This window comes from Myotis myotis, unplaced genomic scaffold (assembly GCF_014108235.1).
Source record: "Myotis myotis isolate mMyoMyo1 unplaced genomic scaffold, mMyoMyo1.p scaffold_m19_p_19, whole genome shotgun sequence".
Taxonomy (NCBI): Eukaryota; Metazoa; Chordata; class Mammalia; order Chiroptera; family Vespertilionidae; genus Myotis; species Myotis myotis.
The window spans coordinates 18083666-18108100 of NW_023416323.1; the positions used below are offsets into that span (position 1 = coordinate 18083666).

Below are 24435 nucleotides of genomic sequence, written 5' to 3' on the forward strand. Positions count from 1 at the left end.
CCCTGCTGACACCTGGACTTCAGACTTCTCGCCCCCAGACCAGTGAGAATAATGTGTGACAGCCGACTCAGGAGAGTAACATGTCTGGGAAAGTATGTGATGTTCCTTTTTGTCTTTTCTGGAGGCTGTGTACTCATCCCGCCATCTCTTCATTCACTCACTCACTCACTCTTTCAGCCCTTCCTGTGCAGGGCGCTGTCAGGGTCAGGGCATGGTATGGGAGACAACATGGCATTGCAGGCTGGGATGACACCCACTCAGGGCTAAAACCCTGCCCTGTCACTTGCCAGTGAAGACCTTTTCTTTCATTAATTTTTTACTTTGATTTTAGAGAGGAAGGAAGAGAGAGAGAAACATCAATCGGTTGCCTCCCATATGCACTCTGACCAGGGATTGAACCCACAATCTTTTGTTGTACAGACAATGCTCCAACCAACCAAGCCACCACTGGCTTTCCCTGCCTGAGCCCAGTTCCTGCTCTGTGAGCGATGGCAGCGCCCCCTTGGGATTGGGTGAGCGCTGGGTCACAGTGAGCACTGCTCCCCTGGAGGCAGTGTAAACACTGCTGGAGACAGGGCCCAGCTCTGAGCCCCTCGGCCATAATCCTGCTCCCTTCTCACTGGTGCATGCTGGGAGGCCGGCCGCACTGCAGGTCAAGTGTTTATTGACCACCTGTTGTGCGGAGCCTGTAAAGGTATAAAGAGAGTGGGCCCCAAGGAAGTGACACAGTTAGAAACTTCATGGAGAAAAAGTGTGGGGCGGATCTGGTGTCCCGCAGATAAGGGCTGATTGGCTGAGGCTCTGGGCATTGAAGATGTTTTTTAACATGAGGCAGCGGTTCTCAAAGTGGGGTCCCCAGCCCAGCAGCATCAACACCATCTGGGAGCTGGTTAGCAAAGGCAATTCTCAGACCCACTGAATCAGAAACGCTAGGGATGGGACCCCACAATCTGTGTTTAACACACCCTCACCCAGGGTTTTGAGCCTTGGGTACCGGGGATAAACACTCACATCTGAATTCAAGATCTGACTCTCCTAGGCCTGCATTTTCTGGAACAGGACCATTTTTTATACTCTGCCAGCTTAGTTGACAATGTGTGGGGTCAGATTGGTGGTCTCTACTCAAAGGGTGGCCCGGGGACCAGCAGCACCTGCCTCCCGGAGCTTGTGAGAAATGTGATTCTCAACTCCTCTCAAGATGGGATGAATAGGAATCTTCGTTTTAACAGGAACCCCAGGTGATTCTGTGCACGGTCAATGGAGATCTTCTCCACGGTGTACCTGCTGCCCACCTGGGCCTCTGCCTGCCTCCAGCTTCCTGCACCCCCTGTGAGGCAGGCACACAGACCCCCTGTGCAGATGGGCGTGGGGAGATCATTGCTAACAGGTGACAATGCTGCGCTCCGAGCTCTTTCCTGCCCCCTCATACTGGGGGTCTCAGGCATGGAGGGAGGAGGCACTGGAGAAACTGACCCCTGACCCGGATCACTGCGTGAGGTCACGTGTGCCCCTTCCTTGATCTCTCCCAGCTGAGCTCCCTCTCCCACTCTGCAAATGGGTAAAGCCACGCCTACAGGGAGGAGGGGAGGGAGTCTTCAGACTTCCTCAGGCCAGAAGTCTCAGAAGCTGCAAGTTCTTGGGACAGATGGCCCTGACTTCAAGTCTCTGCTCCCCTAGGTTTTGGGACATGACCCAAACACATGCTCTTTAGGGCTCCCTTAGTTCACGACTCACTCATGACCCACCCTTGCAGAGCTGGACTCTTCCTTCTTCCACCTGTCTGGGCCCAAGAAATGCAGCGGAACCACCTGGAGTGAGCCTGAGTTCCTGTCCGTCCGTGTCCGTCGGAGTCCAAGGTGGCCAAAGACTGTCTCTCACCTTGAAGTTTGCACTTGGTGGTAAGGACTAAGGGCTGTCGGAGAGGTGGGGATATGGGGGAGGGAGCCGAGGGCTGTGATGGGGTCCTTCGTTTTAGTTTGAGAGCAGAAGTGAGGATAAGCTGGTAGAAAGCTAGAGGGGGAGGGGCGGAAAGCAGCGAGGAAGAGAAGTGATGGGCCAGTGAGTGAGCAAGGAAAAGGGGCAGCAGAGGTGCAGGAAGAGGGAGATGTGGTAGCTGGGACAACTGGGGAGAGACCTTTGGTAGCCAGAGAGTGATACCGGCTATGAACGGGGAAGGAAGTGCGAAGACTGTCTCCTCTCCACCCTTCTGCTGCTTCTAGCCATGGAGGGACAGACCCCTGGAAGCAGAGGCCTTTTGGAAAAGCCTGGGACCGCCAGCCCCGGTCTGTCCTCACTGAGCGCTGCCTTCATCCTCCTGAAATCTGCGCTGGGGGCCGGCCTGCTCAACTTCCCCTGGGCCTTCTACAAGGCCGGTGGGGTGGCCCCCGCCTTCCTGGTAGAGCTGGTAAGCCCCTGGGAAGTGATTGGGGGGGTCTCCCGGGCAGGATCCAGGCGGCATCCTCAGTAGCAGGTCTGCAGAGCTGCCTGTCTTAGAGACTATGTACATCTGTGGGGTTTGGTTTTCTGCCCGCTGAGCTCATGAGGGGAGAAGATAACTGTACCTGGGCACACAACAGCCTCTACCCGCCCAGGCTGCTGCCAGGCACAACACCTGGATCCAATGAACCTGACATCTCCGCTGGGAAAGCGCGGAGAACACTCAGTCTCTGAGCAATCGCCTGGCCAGTTGACCTCACTTGCCCGCTGGTCTCAGGTCCATGTTCAGATCAGGTCAGGACCAGGACTGGCTGGGACACCCCCACGCGAGCTGGGCCAGGCCCTCTGCCATGTCAGAGGCCGGCAGCCACTTCCAGGGCCTGCCTTCCAGCTGAGCTCCCTTTCCAGGCGGTCAGGGCTGAGCGGCTGTAGCAGAGAAGCACTGATTAGCACAGCTTTCTTTTGTTTGCAGTGATTCTCTGGCTGCCAGGAGCCGTGTTCCGTGGTAAGCCCTTTGACAGGCAGCCCACATGCTTTTCCATGGCAGCCAGCTGATAATGGTCCTGTTCTTAATGGTCTGGTGCTGGGGTTCTTGTCCCAGCATCAAGAAGGGTTCAGGAATCTAGAGAAGGCTGTGCATAGATGTTAAATAGGAATCCAGAGACTAATAAAGAGTCCGGAGACGAGATATAATTTAGAAAGGCATTTGGGGGTCAGAGGAGCTTAGCTAAAGGAGCTAAGTTCCAAGATCTTAAGTCTAAGGCCTTAGGTTCTCCTCGTCCCCAGGACCCCATGCTTTTTATTAACACAACTTGTCCTGAGGCGAGGCAGAGATATACACTGCAAAGGGTATACAGAAACATTGTCAGAATGAGGGAATTAGCCTATCGGCTGTTCAGGTGTTTGGCCAGTAGGAGGCAATAACATGTAGATTAAGATGCCCTTTAATTGTCTGGCAGCCACAATCAGTTTCCTATTCAGGTTTGGGGAAATGCCTTCAGCCATTCCCAACAGGTGACTACATGTGTGACTCAACCCTGTTGAGTCCCCAAGTCTCATCAACCTTTTGATGAAACTCTTGAAATTATGACATGCTGGACTTGGTCTCCGGCAGTCCCGTTCTGTGTGTAGGCCACAGGGTTGGATACAAGATACTTGAAATATCAAATAAGATATTTCAGATGGTGGGTAGTGTTAGGAGGGTCACATGACAGAGGGTGGGGCAACATAACAGGTGGTCGGAGGACTCTGAGGGGGTGACGTTGCCCTGTGCCCCAGTAGAAATGGAAGGACTTGTCCAGGTGCATGAGAGGTGCAACATAGCTGTGTTTGGATGGGTGCAACAGGAAGGCTGCCCTTTCAGCTCTTGACCGATTCTTGGTCAAGGGCAGGTACCTGGATTGCAGGTTCTATCCCCAGCCTGGTTGGGGCTGGTGCATGAAGTAACCAATCAATGTTTCTCTCTCTCTCTTTCTCTCTCTCTCTCTCTCTCTCTCTCTCTCTCTCTCTCTCTCACTCTCACTCTCACTCTCACTCTCACTCTCCTCACCCCCTATCCTTCCCTCCCTCCCCTTCCACTCTCCCTAAAAAACAACAATGGAAAACAATATCCTAGGGTGAGGATTAATAAAACAAAACAAAAGGCTGCCCTTTCAGACAATGAGGAGTTAATGCAGGGGGTGTGGTTGGGCACAGAAGTGTCCAGTCTCAGGGTGGCAGGCAGGGCTGGGAAGCAGAGCTGTGGCCCCCACTCCTCACACCCCTGCAGCACTCCTGGGCACCTTGCTGAAATGCAGATGCTGACTCAGCAGGGCTGGGCAGGTCTGAGGCTGTGCATCCTGATGAGCTCCTGGTGATGTGGAGGCTGCTAGTGTGGCTTGCACATTGTACAGTGTGGTCTAAAGACATGAATGAATTGAAACCCTGGACAAGCGAAGGAATCAGACTGGTAATGGGCCCACTGCCCCTCCCCGCCTCTCCCCTCCTCTTGGGAGACTTCTGCTCTGACCCCGTTGCAAGGGGCCAACTTGGACTTCAGGCGCATTTAAATATTCCCACCACCAGGAGGTCAGTGGTGCAAGGTGGTAGGTCTCTCATGACCCGTTAGCATTGGAGGATTACTAAGATTGAATGAACCTGACCCTCAGTCAGAAGTTGCAGAGGCGGAGCCTGGGCATGAGCAATAAGGGCTCTTTGCTGTCTGTCAGGGTCCCTCTCGCGAATGCCTCACTGGCAGAGGATCCCTTAGTCCCACCCCCTTCCCTTCATCCTCAAGTACCTATCTACTGAGTGCCTACTATGTGTCAGGCACCTCTCTGGGGACTAAATGGTGAGCAGAAAATGCCACAACCCAGTGTTCACAGAGCTGAGAGGCTCTGGGTGAGAGATGTTGGAGACCCTGTAGTATATGTTGTAAGCATATGTCTAGTAGCCCAAGGACCGAAAACTGAGTGGCTTCAAACATCAGAAATGTATCCTCTCACAGTCCTGGATGCAGAAGAGTGAAAGCAGTCTGGCAGCAGGGCCCTGCTCCCTCCTTCCTGCCTCTTCCAGCTCCTGGTGGCCCCAGGCATCCCTTGGGTTGTGGGCACATCACCCCAGCCTCTGTTCCATCATCACAGAGCCTCCTTTTTATGTCTTCTGTTCTGTCTCGTCTAAGGCACTTGTCATTGGATTTCAGGGTCACCCAGATGGTCCAGGATGACCCATCTCAAGGTCCTTAATTACTCCTGCAAAGATCCCTTTTTATTTAATTACATCTGAAGAGACTGCCCAGTAAGTCACCTGCACCGGTGGTGGAGGTGAGGCTGTGGACTTGTCTTTTGGGGACCACCATTCTGCCCACGGCAGGCAGTGTACCCAAGAAGGCAGAGTTCTATCAGAGCCTGAGATGAGGGGCTGAGTGCACCTGAGGGTGAAGTGTCAGGAGGGCTTTCTGGAGGAAATGGCCTTGGAGAGGAGGGGGAAGATTAGGCGTTCGCCAGGTGAGGGGAAGTGGTGGAACTGGCATGGGCAAAGGTTCAGGGACCGAAGGGAGCCATGTGTTCCTCCCAACTCGGAAGTTCCAAGTTCCTCTCCCACAGTCCAATTAGATGTTCCTCCTCTGCAGCTGTGTTGTGGCGTCTGGAGTCACAGAATGAATCTGCTGGTCAGGGCCGTGCCCTGTCTGAGCATGTCCCAGCTCAGCATTCTTCCCCAGAACCCGGGGCAGGGGTGTGGAGGCCTGGAGACCAAGTTCAGTTTGGGGCAGGTAGCCACCGGTCTTGCAGAAGCTCAAAACCATTTAGCTCCATGCAGCAAGTGGGGCTCCCATGCACCGATGGGGGTGTCCAGTGGCACAGGCACTTGGGAAAGCAGTTTGGCAATTTCTTAGTTAAAAACGGGTCTAATCTATGACCCAGCAATTCTCCTGAGGGCATGTCCAGGAAGACAAAACACAGGTCCTCACAAGGACTTGTTCCGGGTGCTCAGCGCTTTATTCACAGTAGCCAGAAACTAAGAACCACCAGGTGCCTGTCAGCAGCAGGCTGGAAGAAGCAACTGTGACTGCATCCATACATGGGGTGGCACTCAGCAAAAATAGGAGTAACACGTGATCACCAGTGTGGCTGGATCTCACAAGCACGACACTGAGGAAGAAGCCAGATGCCAAAATATGTAAAAGTAGAAAAATATTAGACCAGTGGTTTCTGGGGACAGGATTGGGGCATAAAGTGACTGGGATGGGACAGGAGGGCACGTCAGGGTGGTAGAATGTTCTGTGTCTTGACAGAGGTGCATTTGTTGTGCCTCTTCAGGGGATAACCCTTGTATACATGTAGCCCGTGCAGTTTTAGCACCATCTGCGTTTCTGATACCTCATCTGTCCATCTGGGCAGAGTAGTATGAATCCCAGACTGACCACCAGCAAGGCCTCAACAGTCCACCTACCCTGCAGCTCTAGTTTCAGCACAGGGGAGGGGCCCCAGGCCATAGGCAGTGTGACTTCTACAGGCGAGAGGCCCAGTGGAGGGAGCCATATCCAAGTCCCCAGGGGCAGCTGGCTGGGTGGTGGCCTTTGGGAGCACCCTGGCCCACAGTCCTGCTCTGCAGGTCTCCTTGGTCTTCCTGATCAGTGGGCTGGTCATCCTGGGCTATGCCGCCTCCGTCAGTGGCCAGACCACCTACCAGGGCGTGGTTCGAGGGCTGTGCGGACCTGCCGTCGGGAAGCTGTGTGAGGCCTGCTTCATCGTCAACCTGCTCATGATCTCCGTGGCCTTCCTCAGGGTGATCGGGGACCAGCTGGAGAAGCGTAAGTACTTGCACTGGAGGTGGGGTGGCCTCAGGGTTCGGTGCTCCTTATGCCCCCTGGGGCTCCTGGTTTGGAACAGGACGTGGACACTGAGCGGGACCCTGGGGGACAGCAGAAACCAAGACCACCCCTGAGCTCCTAACGTCCTGGAGACGGGAGACTTGGAATTAGTAATTACCAGCACAGGGAGAGTCCTGGGGGGTGGCGGGGGGGGGGGGGGGGGGCGGTCAGGGACAGGCTGTGGCTGGCTGTCTAGTGGGGTCCACTGCAGAGAAGCCCTGTGGGAGGGAACCAATCACACCTTGAGTTTTGGGACGTTGGAGACTAAACCCCATGCACCTGGGCCTCTAGTTCCCCACTAACGATTTCCCTCTGAGCACGGCTTTAGTAGCATCCCCATCAATTTAGATATCTATTTTGATTTTTGTCCCATTCAAAACATTTGTTAAATTTTGCTGTGATTTCTTTGACTCACAGGGTGTTTCACGTTGTGTGGTTTGATTTCTAATTATTCGGGACTTTTTTTAGATCCCTTTTTTGGGTTCTATCTTAATTGCATTGTGGTCAGACAACACACTTGGTGATTTCCGCTTTTTTGGTCTTTGAGACTGCCCTGTGGCCCCCACATGTTCTGTGTTGGTGGGCATTTTGCGTGGGGTGCAGTGTTCTGGAACTCTCCATCCGGTCAAGGTTCTCCACAGCTTTGAGCAGGTCCCCATGCCCTTGCTGACGTTTTGGGTCTAGTTATTCTATTCGCCTGAGTGAGGGTGTTAAGCCTGCAATCACAGTTGAAGATTTTATGTTTCTCACTTTTAACTGTCCAGTCCTGGAAGCTCCGTCATAGGCACCCACCCACCAACTACCCTTTTATTGTCATGAAATACCTGCTTTTGTCTCTGGTGATACTTGGTCGCTAAATCACCCTCCTCTACTGTAAATGTGGGCGCTCCAGCTGCCTTCAGATTAGTGGTTCTGCAGTGTTTCTCTTCCCGTTCATTCTCTGTGAACCAGACTGACATGGGCTTCCCAGTGCATTTCTCGTAGGTAGCATATGGTCGGGTCGTGGTTTTTTTAAAAATCATCTTGACGATCACAGACAGACTTCTAATTGGAATGTAATTATTGATATGGTTAGATTTCGCTCCGACATTTTGATGTTTCTTTGGTTTGCTCTCTCCGTCACTTTAACCGTGAATAAAAAGGCCCCTGGCTCTGGGGTGCTGCGATTAGAGGCTTCTGTGTTTGGGGCAGCATTGAGGTTGGTAGATCTGAGCCTACGGTGGGTAAATGAGTACAAAACGCCCTGCTTGCAAGTGGCAAGTCGAGGCCACGTCAGCTTCACCTCGGGTCACCGGGTGTGCTGCCGTGTGAGGAGGATCCTGAAGCTGCGTGCAGGCTCAGCTGTAGAGCCCAGAGTGATCAGAGTTGATTAGATACAGGCCACCTGGTTCTGGGGGTGTTGACTGGGGAGGAGAGAGCATTGTGTGTGTGTTTCTGGTTAGGTACTTGCGGGGGGGGTGGTCGGGGGGGTCTTTCTGGGGCAAGTCCAGGCTTCTCCGCAGGAGGACTACCTAAAGCAGTGATGGCGACACATGTGTCAGAGGTGACACACGAACTCATTTTTTGGTTGATTTTTCTTTGTTAAATGGCATTTAAATATATAAAATAAATATCAAAAATATAAGTCTTTGTTTTACTATGGTTGCAAATATCAAAAAATTTCTCTATGTGACACGGCACCAGAGTTAAGTTAGGGTTTTTCAAAATGCTGACATGCCGAGCTCAAAAGGTTCACCATCACTGGACGAGGGGGTCCATGTGGAGAGGCCCCAAAACTGCAGGGAAGGCCCAGCTGAGCCACGGTGCCCCCACCAGGCACCTGATGTGGGGAGAGCCATCGAGAACCCTCCAGACCAGCCCTCCCACCAGCCAAATACCCTCAAGTGACCCCCGTGGGTTCCACATGAGCAGAAGTAGCCCGCTCAGCCCTATCTCATTCTTCACATCCTGCTCATGGCAGATAATCAAGTGGACGCGCCAGGCCATGTTGGGGTAGTTCGTTGTGCAGTGGTGACAGAGAACATGGCTTTGCCCAGGACCAAAAAGCCACCCTGGCCCCTGCTAGACCCACACCCCCCCTGAGCTCCCAAGCAGAAACAGAAGGATCTGGTACAACAGTGGTTCTCAACCTTCTGGCCCTTTAAATACAGTTCCTCATGTTGTGACCCAACCATAAAATTATTTTCATTGCTACTTCATAACTATAATGATGCTACTGTTATGAATCATAATATAAATATCTAAATATAAATATCTGATATTAGGCAACCCCTGTGAAAGGGTCGTTCGACCACCAAAGGGGTCGCAACCCACAGGTTGAGAAACGCTGTGTTACAAGAACATAAGGGCCCAGGTGCCTCAGGGTAGGTCCTTTGTCTCACTTGTGGCTGGATTCCAGCACGGGGAGCAGTGCCTGGCTGGGAGGAGCCCAGTGAGCGTCTGTCGAATGAGTTTCTGCAGCCAGATCCTTCCTTCGTGGTGGCACATGATGGGGTCCCCATCACGCTTGTCCCATCCCTTTAGACTCACAGGGCTGACAGTGTCCATGGCAACCCCGGGCAGGAGATCGGGAGCCCGGGGCAGGACTCTGACTGCTGGGTGAGAGCCACAGTCTCACTGCGGCCCCCCTTCCTCCGCCTTCCCACCAGTGTGCGACTTCCTCCTGCCCGCCCTGCAGCCCTGGTACGCCGACCAGCGCTTCACCTTGACCCTGCTCTCCATGCTGGTCATCCTGCCCCTGTCCGCCCCGAGGGAGATCAGGTTTCAGAAAGTCACGAGGTACGGGGCTGCAGGCTTCCTGGCAGGGCAGCGGCTTTGACTAGGTCCCCACTGCCCTGGGTTGGTATTGGGGGTGGGTGGGAGGGGGGCTCCGTCCGCCTCTGCTAGGGGAGCTGTTAGCGTTGGCCTTCCCATTTGGAGAAGGGGGAAAACATTAAAAATCACACAAGTAACGTGTGTGATAGGAAATAGAAGCAAAAGAGAAAACTACCATAATGCATAACCTGCTGCTGCTGTTTTCTTTAACTATTACAGACTTCATATGCCCACACGTGCGCACTCACAGGCACAGAGGCAGACATACACGTACTGTTTTTCATACTGTGGTCTGTGGCTTTACATATATTTTTGAAGAAAAAAAAAAAGTCTGGAAAAAGTATTCATGCAAATTTGCCACTTGTGTTTCCCTGTTGTGTTCAGAGCAGCAATGGACGTCTTACCTTGGAAATGGAGAAACAGGGGATAGGGGACTAGAGCCCCTAGGTGCCCCCAGCCCTCCAGTCTCTCATCCCGCCCCACTGAGTCAGGGGTCCTCCTCCCCACAGCCGGTGTCCTGGCTTAGCTGCCACATCCGAGGCTGAGTGGCCGTTGGAGAGACGGTGCCGGTGGTCACCACAGCCTCGCAGGTGCGGCCAGTTAGGAACTGGCCCAATCTGACCCTGGGCCTGAGCACAGTCCTACCTGAAAGATCTCCCACATCCCCGCTTGCAGATGAGGGACCCAAGGCACGGAGCCATGAGAACTGCCTGGCACCTTGCCCGTGTGGGCAGAGCCGGCATTCAGACCCCCTCTGTGTTTGTGGTCATGCATCGTCTGCGTGTTAGCTTCCTAGGCACCCTGGCCGCCTGCTACCTGGCCCTGGTCATCGTGGCGCAGTACTACCTGAGGCCCCAGGACCTTGCTCGCGAGCCCCGTCCTGCGCTGAGGTGAGTCTGAGGGGATGGCCTTCCCTGGCTTCCTGGGGTGCTGCAGGGGATCCTGCAGGAAGGACACTTCTCCCCACTGTTTGCACAGAGCCCCGCTCCTCTCAGCGAAACGCCTGGTGCCTCTGATGCCTGAGGTCCCAGCGAAGGCCCCTGTCCCCCCCTCCCCCCCAGAATGGACACAGCTGGGCAGTAGGAACCAGGGACAGGCCAAGGAACGCAGCTCTAAGCCCTCCACCCTGGCTCCTGGGCTTTCGCAGCAGTGTCCCCACAGCCTGGAGCCAGTGGAACCGGCCGGCGAGATGCCGATGCCTGGGCAGAGGGAGCAGGAGTGACAGAGGCCAGTGTGACCCCACCGGCCTGAGGCCTGAGCAAGGCCAGGAGGGGGCGGTGTCCTGTGGGGACGGGGAGCCTCACTGAGGAAGGGTTTTGCTGGGCAGCTGCTTCAGGGTGTGAGCACAGCAGGGGCTTGAAATCGGATCTTCGGGTGACAGCCAGCTCTGTAGGCATGTGACCTATGAACTTACCCAGGGCTGCGTGCAGAAGGGCCTTGCACTCGGTTTAATGCCCTGCTGCCACCATCCCAATGTTCTTAATCGTTGTCGAACGAGGGTCCGCCATGTTCATTTTGCACTGGGCCCCAGATTATGTGGCCCCTCCTGGCAGACAGATTGGAAGTGGAGCTTGAGAGAGCGGAGTCCAGGGTGGCTCTGAGCTCTGGCCTGAGCACCGGGAAGGTGGCGGTGCTGTTTCCTAGGACGGAGGAGGCGAGAGGAGCAGGTGGCTGGGGGAGAGGGAGAGGGTGTGAGGTTGGAGTTGGCTTTGAATGCCTAAATGAAGGTACAGGTAGCTTGTCAGACCTGCGTCTGGATTCAGGGAGAGAGAAGCTGGGCTGGAGGGAGGAATGTGGCTGGTGTCAGCCCAGAGATGGCATTTAAGGCCCTGGACTGGGCAGGGTGGTACACTCAGAACCCACAGTGCTCTGTCCGGTACTGAGAGGTCGGGGGAGGAGGAGGAGCTGTGGAGGGGTGGGTGTCGGATGTGTTAGCTTTCTGGAGATGCTGTGACAAATGACCACAAACCTGGTGGCTTCACACAAAAACAGCTTATCCTCTCTCAGTTCTGGAAGCCAGGAGTCCAGAATCAAGGTGGGGCAGGCCAGGCTTCCTCTGGAGGCTCCAGGGGAGAGCCCTGCCCGCCTCGTCCAGCTCCCGGGGCTGCCAGTGGTCCCTGGCTGGAAGGTGGATGCCTGGCTCCAGTCTCTGCCTCCGTCGTCACGCGGCCTCTCCCTGGTGTCTGTTCCCTTCCTATAAGGACACCCGTCATTGCACCAGCTCCCAACCTACGCCTGTGTGACCCCATCTTAATTTAACTAATTACATCTACAGAGACCTATTTCCAAATGAGGCATCACTCTGAGGTTCCCAGTGGATGTAAATTTGGGGGGACACTATTCAACCAGGATAGAGGATAATAGTAGGTGGGTCGCAGATGTCGGTGAACAAAATTTCAGGAAGTTGGCATGATCATTGCCAAATGTTGCTCCTGGTTACAATGGGCTGAGCCCTGGGCATGGATTTGGAGGCTGCTGGTGGTGTTACTTGGTCAGGGCAGGAGAGGCAGTGAAAGCCCAGGTGGATTGGGTTCAGGAGAGAAGGGAGGAGGCAGGAAAGAGCTCTTCTGAGGAGGGGAGCAGAGAAATGCCCAGCCCTATTTATGCTGACGGACATCTCTTAGAGAAGGAAGAACCAATGAGGGCAGGCTCACTGCTAATCTGCAGCCTCGAGTCAGGGGGAGGGGAGGTCTTGTGCTCTGGGGTCTCTTTCCCGGGGCTAGGGGGCCTGCACATGTGGACCCAGGGGATGCAGGCGGGCAGATGGGGCCGTGCCTACATGGGCACTCTGGTGGTTACAGGAAGCCTGGCACCAGGGACAGGGCAGTTGAGGAAAGTGTGGGAAGCCCAGCCCGGTGGGGCGGCGCCATGAGCGGCTTTTAGAGTTAAGTCAGCCGTGTGCAGCACGAGCAGGAGTCAGCACTGCGCACGTGTCCCGTGGCTGCTGTGACAAACTACCACCAACCGGGGGCTTACACAGCACAGATTTACTCTCTCTCATCTCTGGAGGCCAGAAGTCCAAAATGGGCCTCGAGGGGCTACAGTCAAGGTGTTGGCAGGGTTGTGTTCCTCTTGGAGGCTCTGGGCAAGAATCTGTTTCCTGGCCTTTCCCAGCTTCTAGGGGACACTTGCTCTCCGTGGCTTATGGCCCTGCCTCCATCTGTAAAGCCAGCAGCATTCCTTCTCTGACCCTATCTCCGTAGTCACAGCCCCCTCCGCCCACCCCCAGGAAAGGTTCTCATCTCAGGGATTCATGCGACACATTGGGCTTAGATAGCCAGGGTCACCTCCCACCTGAGTCCTTACCCCGATGCACACCTGTCAGCTCACTTATTCCCAGGTTGCTGGGATTCAGACATGGGCCTCTTTGGGGGCCATTATTCTGGCATAACCAGGAAACCCTGATTCTGTAGCAGGTGTTATTTACGCCCCACTTCACTATATGTCCCTAAAGGTGCTGGATGCTGGCATCTAGAGCTGCTTGCCAAAGGAAGCTTGAGGGCCACCGTCCTGAAAATTCTGCCCATGCACACCTCTGTCCTTTTTGGAGCTTGGGCAGAGGTCAAACCATCCCTGCACTGCTGGGGTCTGTTTGATGGAGGTCAAACCATCCCTGCACTGCTGGGGTCTGTTTGATGGAGGTCAAACCATCCCTGCACTGCTGGGGTCTGTTTGAATGGAGGTCAAACCATCCCTGCACTGCTGGGGTCTGTTTCATGGAGGTCAAACCATCCCTGCACTGCTGGGGTCTGTTTCATGGAGGTCAAACCATCCCTGCACTGCTGGGGTCTGTTTCATGGAGGCTGCCTGAGCTCCCCAGCCCTAACCTCACAGGAACAGGCAGCCTCAGAGGGAGGCTGGGAGTTCCTGCTCGTCGTGCCCTTTCCAAGCTCTGCCAGCCCAGAGAACGTCAAGTTACCAAAATGCCAGCTCAAATGTAATTAGAGAGTGCAACACAGAGCATGGCTCCCTTCCCATCTCCCAAACCCGGGAGTGGACGCAACAATTAAAAATACATTTTACAGCCGTGCTCAGTGACACCTTTCTGGTCTTTAAAACTCATCTTCAAGTTGAGTGTGGCTGTGAAGTTAGCCTTTTGTGATGAACACCTGTTCTTGTCTGTTTGCAGCCCTTCCTCCTGGACCTCTGTGTTTAGTGTCTTCCCCACCATCTGCTTCGGATTTCAGGTAAGCTCTGCTCCGTGTTGGCGAGCGTGGCGTTGGCGGGCTGTGGCGACTCCCTGCTCCCGTGGGAGACTGTGGCCTCCCTGGCAGGAGAGAGGGGTGAAGGCCTGTTCCAGGATGTGATGGGCTGTCTTCCGGAGACGGCGCGTGTGTTAGAATCTGGGTTCAGTGAGGTGTGACTTGCTGTTGAACTGGGGAACCCGGCCCCCACTGGCAGCCAGCAGCAGCAGCAGCAGAGTGGGAATTCAGCACCTGTCCCTCTGTCTGTAAAACCCTCGCTGGACAGTTGCCATGCCAGGACACCCAGAGTTGTCCATGTCCTCAGCAGATCTCTGTCCCAGGGGCCTCGGAGAGGAAGCATCCTGCCTCTGGAGGCGGGGGCTGGAAGGTGTGCAGGGGCTGCGTGGTGGGGGTACGGGGCAGAGTGTCTGACAGTCATGGACTGAGGGTGGGCTCTGTGCAGTCCAGCTGAGGGGCTTCTGACAGCCCTGGGCGGGGCAGAGTCAGACACCCTTTTTCAGGCACTGATGTCTGAAAGGATCTTGAAGAATGTGTAGGGGGTGCCAGGTGAAGGGGAGGGCGGTCCAGCTAGAAGGGACGGCACAGGTGAGGGGAGGAGGGGAGAGGAGGTAGAGGAAAGGGAGGGAGCATGCCTGGTGGGCTGCAGGGCTGTAAAGGGCTCTGCTAGCTGGGGTCCCCGGGGTGCCAGAGGGTATAGCAGAGAGCATGGGCTCTGCTCCCCGCCTTCCGGGTTTTCCAGGCTCCTAGCAGGTGGCAGCTGACTCCATTCTTCCATTGTTTATTTGAGGAAAGATGTGCCTCTCTCCTAAAAACCTACCCAGCACACCAATAGCAGAACCACCCCAGAGCAAAGTCGAGTTGGTGGGGTGGGGGTGGGGGGGTGTGGTTCAGGAGCGACAGTATCTCAGCTTCCTGCCCTGAGTTTTTTCTTCCCTTAGCCGCCAACTGGCGCCTGTTTCTGTTCTTCATCTTGTATTTTCTTTGAGAAACAGTTTGGAAAAAAATCTTGAAACATTTCCATTTCTCTTGCTTATAAATGAGTTGATGGTATCACTTCTGGGGCTTAGCAAGCCATTTATAAGAATTCTCACATTTTTCCTTGCACACCCAATATTTTGAAAGATCTAGAGCAGCGATTTTGCTGTCAGCTGTTCGTCTGGATGTGGTTTAGCGCCCCTCTCGCCAGTGTCTGAGCACCATATGGCGCGGCGGGCTCCACTGCGGGCTGCTTTTCAGATGCTTCCCGGGGTGGCCCCCTCACCTTTGCCTCAGCTCCCTCATTCCATTCTCCTAGCAACCGAGGCCTGGCTGAGGTTTCCAGGGACACAGATGCAGGATGGAGATTTGGGAAAAGATGTGAATTGCCGGGTGGGGGTGGGGCTGAGGCCGGAGGCCAGAGGCAGGGCTGTCGGGGTCTGTCTGGGAGAGTCTGTGTGGAGGAGGGCAGGAAACAGGGAGGGAGGGGGCAAGGCTGGAGGGCCGTGCGAGGAGGGGAGGTCTCCTTGTCGTCAGGAGCTCTGACCTGGTTCAAACACCACCCCTGCATGCAGCAGCCCCACCACCAGCTGCGCGGAGCTGGTAGGAGGGGCCTGCGGAGCAGAGTGGGTGCGGGCTCTGCTGTTGCCATCCCGGCCGCACCTGGGACTTCTCTGTTGTTGTTTTTTAAACAACAGCTTTATTGAGATAGAACTCACATAGCATGCATGTCACCCACCTGAAGTGTAAGATCCAGGGGTGTGGTATGTTCACAGAGCTGTGCGACCATCACCACAGTCGATTTTCGACCATTTCATCTCCCCCAGAACCCTGAACCTGTTACCGGTCACCCCACCCCCCTCAGTCCTCCCTCAGCCCCTGCAACCAGGAGTCTCCTTGCTGTGTCTGCCTGCTCTGGACGGTTCACATAAATGGAATCCCACGATGCCGGTCCTTTGTGACAGCTCACAGCATCGTGCCCTTGAGCTCATCCACCTGGTGGGTGTGTCAGTGTTCTGTTCCTTTTTATGGCTGAGTCATATTCCCCCGTTTGCTTATCCATTCCTCAGCCATGCACACCAGGCAGTTTCCAGTCCTTAGCCAGCGTGGGCGCCTCTGCCTGCATCCCGGCTCAGCGAGTAGCGAGCCTGTGCACAGCCAGCCCCTCCCACAGTTGTTCCAGCAGGGCATCCCACCCCCCCCCCCAATCCCGGGGGACCTGTTGCACCTTCCCTATGAAACCAAACGTGACCCAGGAATCTTAGGACAAACAGAGAAAGAAGGGCAGGGCTCCCCCAGACACCTCCAAGCATTCCCCATTTCTGAGTTTGGGAGACAGGGGGGGGAGCACTGACCCACGGAGTCCCTGCCCCTCGGTTGAGGGTCCCCAGGGATTGAGGGCGCCTGTGAGGTCAGAGAAGTCCCGGGAAAGAAAGCCAAAGAGGCACTGGTGCCCGCGGCTAGTCTGCCCTCGAAGGTACATGTGAGCTCCCTGGGGACCGCGGTGGGCTAGTTTCCGTGGCACCCAGACTGCACTGAGTCAGACTGGTAAGACCTGAGTCCCGGAGAGCGCGGGCTGGGTAGGGGCAGCCTCCCTGTTGCGGGTGGGTTACTTAAAGGGATGGGTAAACGAGTAACCCCTGGAGCATTCCCCAGCGGTGGGCCAGGCTCCCCGCTTGGCTGGAGCAAGACAGACGTGGTCCTTGATGTCAGGGAGCTGATGGTAGATGCTGAACAAGCAAACCCAAACTTGCTCGCGTGGGGTGGGGGGGTCGGGGGGAACACATGAGAAAGGAACTTGGCCAGGGTGGGGGGGAGGGTCATGTGGGAACACATGAGAGAGGAACTTGGCTGGGGGGGGGGGGATTTGGGGAACACATGAGAGAGGAACTTGGCTGGGGGGTGGGTTTGGGAACACATGAGTGAGGAACTTGGCTGGGGGGGGGGGATTTTGGGAACACATGAGTGAGGAACTTGGGTGGGGGGTGGGTTTGGGAACACATGAGTGAGGAACTTGGGTGGGGGGTGGGTTTGGGAACACATGAGAGAGGAACTTGGTGGGGGGGGGGGGCGGGGGACACAGGAGTGAGGAACTTGGCCTGCCTGGGAGGCTTTCCTAAGGCATGAGAAGGAGCTGCCAGGCCAGGAGAGAATTCCAGGGAGAGGAAACGGCTTGAGAAAAGGCCCTGTGGCTGTGCAGAAGGACAGGTGGGCCTTGCTCAGTGAGGGAGAGGAGTGGGCCCGGGCCTGGAGAGAGGGCAGGAGTAGATCAGCACATTTGGTTTTGACCAGAAGTGAGCAAGCATGTGACGTGACAGTGGGAACCCTGACCCAGGAGCCTGGGAAGGTCCCAAACCCACAGGGCACATCCAGATACAGTGGTGCCTCTCAGCCCTGCCTGCACGTCAGGGCCTCCTGGCTGCCTGTAAGGCACCACTGCCCAGGACTGCCCCAGGGAAACAGCGTCCCCGGCACAGGTGGGCTCTTGCATGGGCTAGATGTACTTTAAATTTATGACAATCCTATATAATAAAAGGCTAATATGCAAATTGACCAAACGGCTGAACCACCGGTCGCTATGATGCACACTGGCCACCAGGGGGCAGACACTCAATGCAGGAGCTGCCCGCTGGTAATCAGTGTGGGAGCACTGCTCAGCCAGAAGCCAGGTTCACAGCTGGCCAGTGCAGCGGTGGTGGTGAGAGTCTTTCCTGCCTCCGCGGCAGTGCTAAGGATATCCGACTGATGGTTTAGGCCCACTCCCTACATCAGTTGGACATCCCCTGAGGGCTCCTGGACTGTGAGAGGGAGCAGGCCAGGCTGAGGGCCCCCCCCGGCCCCCCCCACCCCCCGCGTGCACGAGTTTCATAATACGAAATATATGAATCATAAGTATGTGTGCTCCCATGCAGCCACTACCCAGTCAGGACAGAGAACACTGTCAGCTCCTATGGAAGGCTCCCTCCTGACATTTTCCACCAAGTGACATCACCCCACCCACACACTGTTCTGCCTGTGTCACCATAAGTGGTGGTTCTCAATGGGGGTGACTGTGCCCCCAGTGGAAGTTTGGCATTGTCTGGAGACATTTTTGGTTGTAACACTGGGGGCAGGTGTTCCTGGCATCTAGTGGGTCGAGGTCAGGGATGTTGCTCAATATCCTATGATGCCCTGGATGGCCCCTGTTTGGGCTGGTTTGGCTTGTATTTTGAACTTCATGTACAGGAAAATGTTCTTTCATGTCTGGCTTCCTTTGCAGAAACATTAAAGCTGTGAGGTTCTTTCTTGTTGAGGTGCATAGTGTGTACATCCTTTTTCATTGCCATGTAATATTCCACCAAATGACTATCTAGTGGTTTACTTAAGCCTTTTACTGCTGGTGGACGTTCGGTGGTTTCCTGTATTTTGGGACACTTTTGAGATTGTTCTGGGTGAGTCTAAATGCCTAGCCACTGACTGCGCCTGCCTGTCTTCTAGTGTCACGAAGCTGCTGTCTCCATCTACTGCAGCATGCGCAACCAGAGCCTGTACCACTGGGCCCTGGTCTCCGTGCTGTCCTTGCTGGCCTGCTGCCTTGTCTACTCACTGACAGGTAAGGCCCTGCCTGGGGCACCTGGGTAGGGATTGGCAGGAGAAATGGCAATCATGATGAGTATGTATAGAGAGCTTACAGTGTGCAAAGCACAGCGCTATGCAGTTCGGGTGCCTTCTCTCATTTAATCCTTAACACCCCCTAGGAAAGGCCCCATTTCATAGATGAGCAAACTGAGGCTCAGAAGGTCCAGGGCCTGCAGGGTCATGGGTTGGCCAAGGTCTCCAAACTCACCTGGCAAAGCTGTGACCCTAACCCTGGCCCAGCTGTCTCACAGCCCCTCCCTGCTCTGTGTTCCCACTTGCTGCTGCCTGATGGGATAGTGATAACAATGGTCATCATCGCATTACATCTGGGTAGCCGTTTGCAAAATGTTCTCATGGATTCGATGGATGCGGGCGCTCACAAACCTGTGCTGTATGTACGCAGAGGGTCTTCAAAGGTGATGGCAGTGGCTCAGAGAGGGGCTGTGATCTGCCCAGGTCACTGCATGCGCACAGCACAGCCCAGGTCTAGGCTCAGGCTGACTTTGAGGCGCCTTCCTCCAGCCCCGAGGCTGGCCCTTTCGTCTGCCTGTGGGGGCCTCTGGCTGGGGAAGCCCTGGGGCTACAGAGAATGTGCCTGGTGCTTTGGACACCATGGTTTCAAAAAACTTTCTGGGCGACCTCTCCCTAAGCGGTGGAGGGCGGGGGGGAAGGGGGTCCCTGTCAGGCTGTGGCCCCTGCGTAGGAGGGCCATGACCTGGTCACTGAGAGTCACATCCAGGTGGCTCAGGTCGAGGGCCAGTAGGATCATGAGACTAAAGTGAGCCATAGCTCTTGGCCAGAGATGGGTGTCTCAGGGCAGGGCAGGTAACTAGGCTGTGAGAGGCAGCATTGGGTTGCAGGCAAGGGGCCTGGTGCGCTGTACCCAGTTCTGTGCTGTCTGTGTGATTCTGGCAATTGTTGACACCTTGGGTCTTGGTCTTCCCCATCAGGAAAATGGGTGCGCTGCCAATGGCTTTCTTTGGGTGCTGTCGGAGTGGGATGACGGGCATGAAAGGCACTGATATCGTCTGCAGAGCGCTGTGTGCCCCTGCAGTGCCCACTCCATGAACAGGCCCTGGTGGGCTATTTGGAAGAAGGGTTCCAATAGCTTTGCCCAGTGGGAGTTTTGAGTCAGAGGAACAGAGTCTCCCGTAGGCTGAGGTCAGGAACACCTTGGGAAATGGCAGAATAGAGAACTCTTCCAGAACCTTCTGTCGGCTCCTAGGAAAAGCCTTACAGGTGGTAGAAGCCGGTGGGTGTGTCAGACAGAGTTGGGAGGGGCGCAGCATTTTCTCATCAGCTCCCTGCCCCACCTCCCTCCCTCCCAGGCGTTTATGGCTTCCTGACCTTCGGGACCGAAGTCTCTGCCGACATCCTGATGTCCTACCCGGGTGACGATGAGGTCATCATCGTGGCCCGAGTCCTCTTCGCCGTCTCCATTGTGACCGTCTACCCCATTGTGCTCTTCCTGGGGAGGTGAGCTGGCTCGGGGTGGGGTGTGCTCAGCGCAGGGCACTGATACTGATCATGGTTTAGCCGTGCCAGGCACTGCTAGCCCGTGTATGGTGGGGCGGCCGCCATCTCTGCTTCATAGAGGAGTAAGCAGGTCAGGTAATGGGGTCACTGGCCCAGCATCAACAGGGAGCGGCGTCAGCACTGGAGCCTGGTCTCCAGCCGGCCCTTGACCACCCACTGCGTGGCCCCTCGCTGCTGGCGCGGTGCCTGGGGAATAACAGCCCCTGGTGGAACCGGAGCCCTGCCAGGTGTGCAGGGCAGGGGGCGGGGCCTCTAGGGCGCCCGAAGGCAGGCAGGTGAGAGGGCTGGAGCCCGGAGCCGTGTGTGCCTGTGCTGGCGTGGCCTCCAGGTCGGTGATGCAGGATTTCTGGAGGAGAAGCTGTTGCCAGGAGTGTGGGCCCAGGGCCCTGGCCAACCCCTCGGGGCTGCTGACCGTCCTGTGGGTCACCGTGACGCTCGCCATGGCCCTGTTCCTGCCGGACCTCAGCGAGATCATCGGCATCATCGGTGGCATCAGTTCCTTCTTCATCTTCATCTTCCCAGGTGAGGTGCTGCTTCCCGGGCCTCCTGCCTGCTTGTTGTCTCCCCCCGCCCCCCCGCCCCATACCCCCTGCTCCTCTCAGCAGGGAGTCCCTGTGTTGGGGATCAAGGGTCGAGGCGGGAGCCCTGTGCAGACACGATGGTTCCCAGCCCTGTTTCCAGGCCAGGTGTGGGCTGGCGGCTTTATAGACCCTCCCTCATTAAATAGCTCTGTGCCCTTGACACTCCTGACCTCCTGACGGGGCTCCGTACTCCCACTGCAGATGGGGCCCGAGGCCTGGGGCCCGGTGGCATGGCGAGTGTGTAGCAGGCCCAAGTCCACCTCCCACGGCTGCCGCTCGCTGCAGGACTTTTATTTCTTAAAAATGTTTTCAATTACATGACATTCATAAGGTTCAAAGGCACCCTTGCAATCTTTGTCCCACCTTATCCCCCGACCTGGAAGACACCATTTCTGACAATTGCTTAGGAAACCTTCCCAATGTTAGTGAAAGTCCTGAGGGTGAACGTGGAGGCCAAGGCCTCCGGGCCATGCTTGCATCACCTTAAAGCCCTTCTGCCCACAAGGAGGAGCCCTGGAGGTGCTGCGGCCTCAGGGCGGAAACCCAGCCCGCGCTGCCCCAGCTCTGGGAAGCGCTTTCAGATGACAGTGCTGTGGTCAGCGCGCCCCCTTGGCCTCCTGGTCCAGCTGCTGCCGCAGTCATGCTCATTTGGGGTCTGAAAGATACATGCGTTGGCCTCGGTGCCCATGACCTGGTGGTGCCATTAGCTCCAGCTATCTCTCGTGCTGGGAAGGACTGGCGGGGACAGGTTTGGGATGGGGACGTGCCATGGAGCTTTAGGCAGAGCTGCCTGGCTTCAAATCCCAGCAGAATTATTAAAAAAAATAAAAAAGAAAGAAAAGAAAAGAAAGAAAAAGCAAAAGGAGAGAAAGGAAGGAAAAGCTGCCAGTTCCTAACTCAGCCCAGGTGTCGACCCGCGTGTGGCCCTGAGCATCTCACAGAGACCCGGGCACGCAGCTGTGCGGCAGTGTCATCTGGGAGACAGAGGCTCAGGGGCCCAGGGTTCGGGGAGATGTTGAGCTGGGACGCACAGCAGGCCTCAGCCACTGCACTGTGCCCCTCGCCCCAAGCAGAGTGAGCCGGGGGCCTCGAGCAACGGTTTAGCTGGCCTCTCAGGTCCCTGCTGGGTGTTGGCTGAGCTCTGAGAGCTCAGGGCTGCTTTAGGTTCCATAATGAAGAGCCGGGGACCCCGTCTCCTTTGCAGGTCTGTGCCTCATCTGTGCCATCGGCACCGAGCCCATAGGACCACGAGCCAAGTAAGTGTCTCCCCGTGAGGTGCAACGGGGGCATTGGAAGGGCCTGAGTGAGGAGCATGTGAGTGCTGCAGGGAGACCCATCGTCTTGCAGATGAGAAAACTGTTAGCCATGGGGGTGGCGGGCCGTGTGCACACAGGCAGAGGGAGTCTGAGCCAGGACTCGAACCCAGGCCAGCAGCACGTGGCCTGTTATCTTTCCCTTCGGCTCTGAGGGTTGTGGTGTGTGGCTGGAGCTTCATGTGGACTCGGGGTCTTCCTGACAGAGACCCTAGGTCACATTCACAGGTTCCAGGTAGATGTGAATTTGGGGACCACCATTCAGCCCAGTGCAGACGCTCACAAGTCAGAGCAGCCATGGCCTTGGGTCCCACCTGCAGGCCGGGCTCTGTCTCCCCCTCCCCAAGCTTGGCTCCCAAAGTCTCGGCTCGGCTTATCTCCTTCTGAGTGGAGAAGGGTTTTTCTGGATGTGCCTACCCCTGCCTGGGCTTAGGGCTGGCCGATGGTCTGTGGCCCCTGCACAGCCCTTCCCTGTAGCGCCCTTTGAAGTCCTGCTGCTTTTGTTTTGTGCCTCGGTCCCAGCTCACAATAGTTTAGTGATGGGCTTTCACCATGTTTTTAATTCTGGAACTGCTTTAGGGCCTTCCCACCCATCAGAGCTGCTCTGAGAGCGCTGCCCCCCCCTGCCCCCGTCACCATCACCTCGCTCTCCCGCTCCGACGGGTGGATGTTTATGGCACCAAATGGCCGTTCTGAGATGCTGCTTGACTAGAGATGGTCTTTCCATGACAACGGGTCCTCATGGCCTTTGTTAATGGGGCCAGAAATATCTTTGGCGGCCCTGCCATTGTGTGGAGATCTTATCATCACTGTTCTCATCTCACTGTTGCGCCGTCTCTTTTGGTTACATTATGAAGCTCGAGATGTGGCCTTGGTGGCAGCCGGTTCTAGCCACCTCTGCCTCCTGCATGCTCATCCCCTCGCCACTGTTCCGATCCTGTGTGACAGGGCTTTCTTCGTCTCCCTTATTTTGGGGGGCTTCGCCCCTCCCACCCCAAAAGGAACAGGGGCGGACAGGGAGTTTGAGACTAGTGCCTCCCTCCTCCCATTTCTTGGGCTTTGATAACAAGTTGAACAGGATTGAGGTTATGAGATGGCAGGTGGCGGTTTTTTAATTGCCTTGGGTTCTTTCTTTCCTCTTGTTTCAGAAACCCATCCCTACAGGTAGGGGAGGGATGACTGTTTCCCCAAATCGATGACTCTACTGGGCTTCAAATAATGTTTCTCTGTGTGCGTGGCTTGTCTGCGCCAAATTCCCGACGTGCATGCTGACGTGGCTTTGTTGACTTGGCAGGTGCTGCTTGGAGATCTGGGGAGTAGTGTCTGTGCTCATCGGCACCTTCATCTTTGGGCAGAGCACGGTGGCAGCCCTCTCGGAGCTCCTATGAGGGGCAGCCACCCTGGCAGGCGGGGGGCTTCCCTGGGCCACCCTGGTCCCCGCATGAGACCGATGTAACCCCATCATAAAGATGCTGGAGAAACTGGTACCTCTGCCTTCTCAGGTGCTCATTGGGGCTTCTGCTTGTCCGAGGGTCTCTGGTGCGATGGTGAGGGGGGTGCTTGTCTCCAGGGGCTGCCCTAACAAGTGACCACAGGCTGGTGGCTTGAATCAGCAGGCATTTATTCTCTCCTAGTCCAGAGGTCAAGGTGTGGGCAGGGCCAAGCTCCCTCTGAAGGCTCCAGGGGGGCATCCTTCCTGCCTCTTCCAGCTCCGGGGGTTGCCGGCAGTCCTTGGCTTGTAGACGCATCTCTCTCTCTGCTTTCCTCTCTGCATGGCCTTCTTCCCTCTGTGTCTGTGTCTAAATTTCCCTCCTCTTATAAGGATGCTGTCATGGGATTAGGGCCACCCTAATTCATCTGAAGTTACTTAATTATGGTCTGCAAAGATTCTGTTTCCAAATAAGGTCACATTCACAGGTTCCAGGGATAGGACTTAATATTTCTGGGGTACACAATTCAATTCAGGTGGCTGAGGCCCAGACAGCCCTGCTTTGGGGCACCAGGATCAAAGACATGGGGTGAGGGTAGCACACAAAGAGCCCCAAAAGGGATTTCCAGTGGCATCCACTGGACGTGGAGGTGGACTCAGGCTGATCCTCGGCCAGGGCACAGGGAATGTGGGAGATGCCCAAGGCGGTGAATGCCCAGAACTGGCCACACAACCTTGCACCTGGCCCACGCTCCAGTGGGGTATCCTGAGGAGAGCCCCCTTTCCTCCACTGGCTGGACCTGAAGGGCCTACAGGCCAAGCGGACTGTTTGCTCCATAGTTCCCTTCCGACCCCAGACCAGCTCTGCAGGGAGGAGTCACACCTGGGGCTGAAGATGGGGCCCCAGGGCCTGCCCTGGGCCAGGGACGGGGAGGAGATGGGGGGGGTTCCAGTGGCTCCCCCAGGCGCTGACCCTGCACAGGCCCAGCATGTTGCTGGGCTCAGGCCACTCCTCGCCCTCGGACGTCCGACAGAAGCCGGCAGTGCGGGGCTGACGGCCCAGGACACCACCGCAGGGTAGGTTCTCTGTGTCGTGCAATGTGCATGTGACCATGAGAGGGTGGTGGTGACAGAACCGTTTTTCATGTTTTTCCAGCTTGTCCACCTGCATTAATTT

General features: G+C 55.9%; 1 protein-coding gene across 1 annotated transcript in view; it reads left to right on the forward strand.

Annotated features, from left to right (window-relative positions):
* Positions 1-1380: 1380 nt before the first annotated feature.
* The window catches only part of SLC38A8 (solute carrier family 38 member 8), a 29567-nt gene continuing 6512 nt past the window's right edge, over positions 1381-24435 (forward strand). The window contains exons 1-11 of the mRNA XM_036345494.1: positions 1381-1898; positions 2220-2404; positions 6529-6727; positions 9436-9565; positions 10390-10491; positions 13731-13788; positions 18259-18373; positions 19728-19875; positions 20264-20457; positions 21721-21772; positions 23124-24335. Of these exons, the coding sequence (XP_036201387.1) occupies positions 2222-2404; positions 6529-6727; positions 9436-9565; positions 10390-10491; positions 13731-13788; positions 18259-18373; positions 19728-19875; positions 20264-20457; positions 21721-21772; positions 23124-23217 (1275 nt within the window). The 5' untranslated portion in view covers positions 1381-1898; positions 2220-2221 and the 3' untranslated portion in view covers positions 23218-24335. The remainder of the gene's footprint in view (positions 1899-2219; positions 2405-6528; positions 6728-9435; positions 9566-10389; positions 10492-13730; positions 13789-18258; positions 18374-19727; positions 19876-20263; positions 20458-21720; positions 21773-23123; positions 24336-24435) is intronic.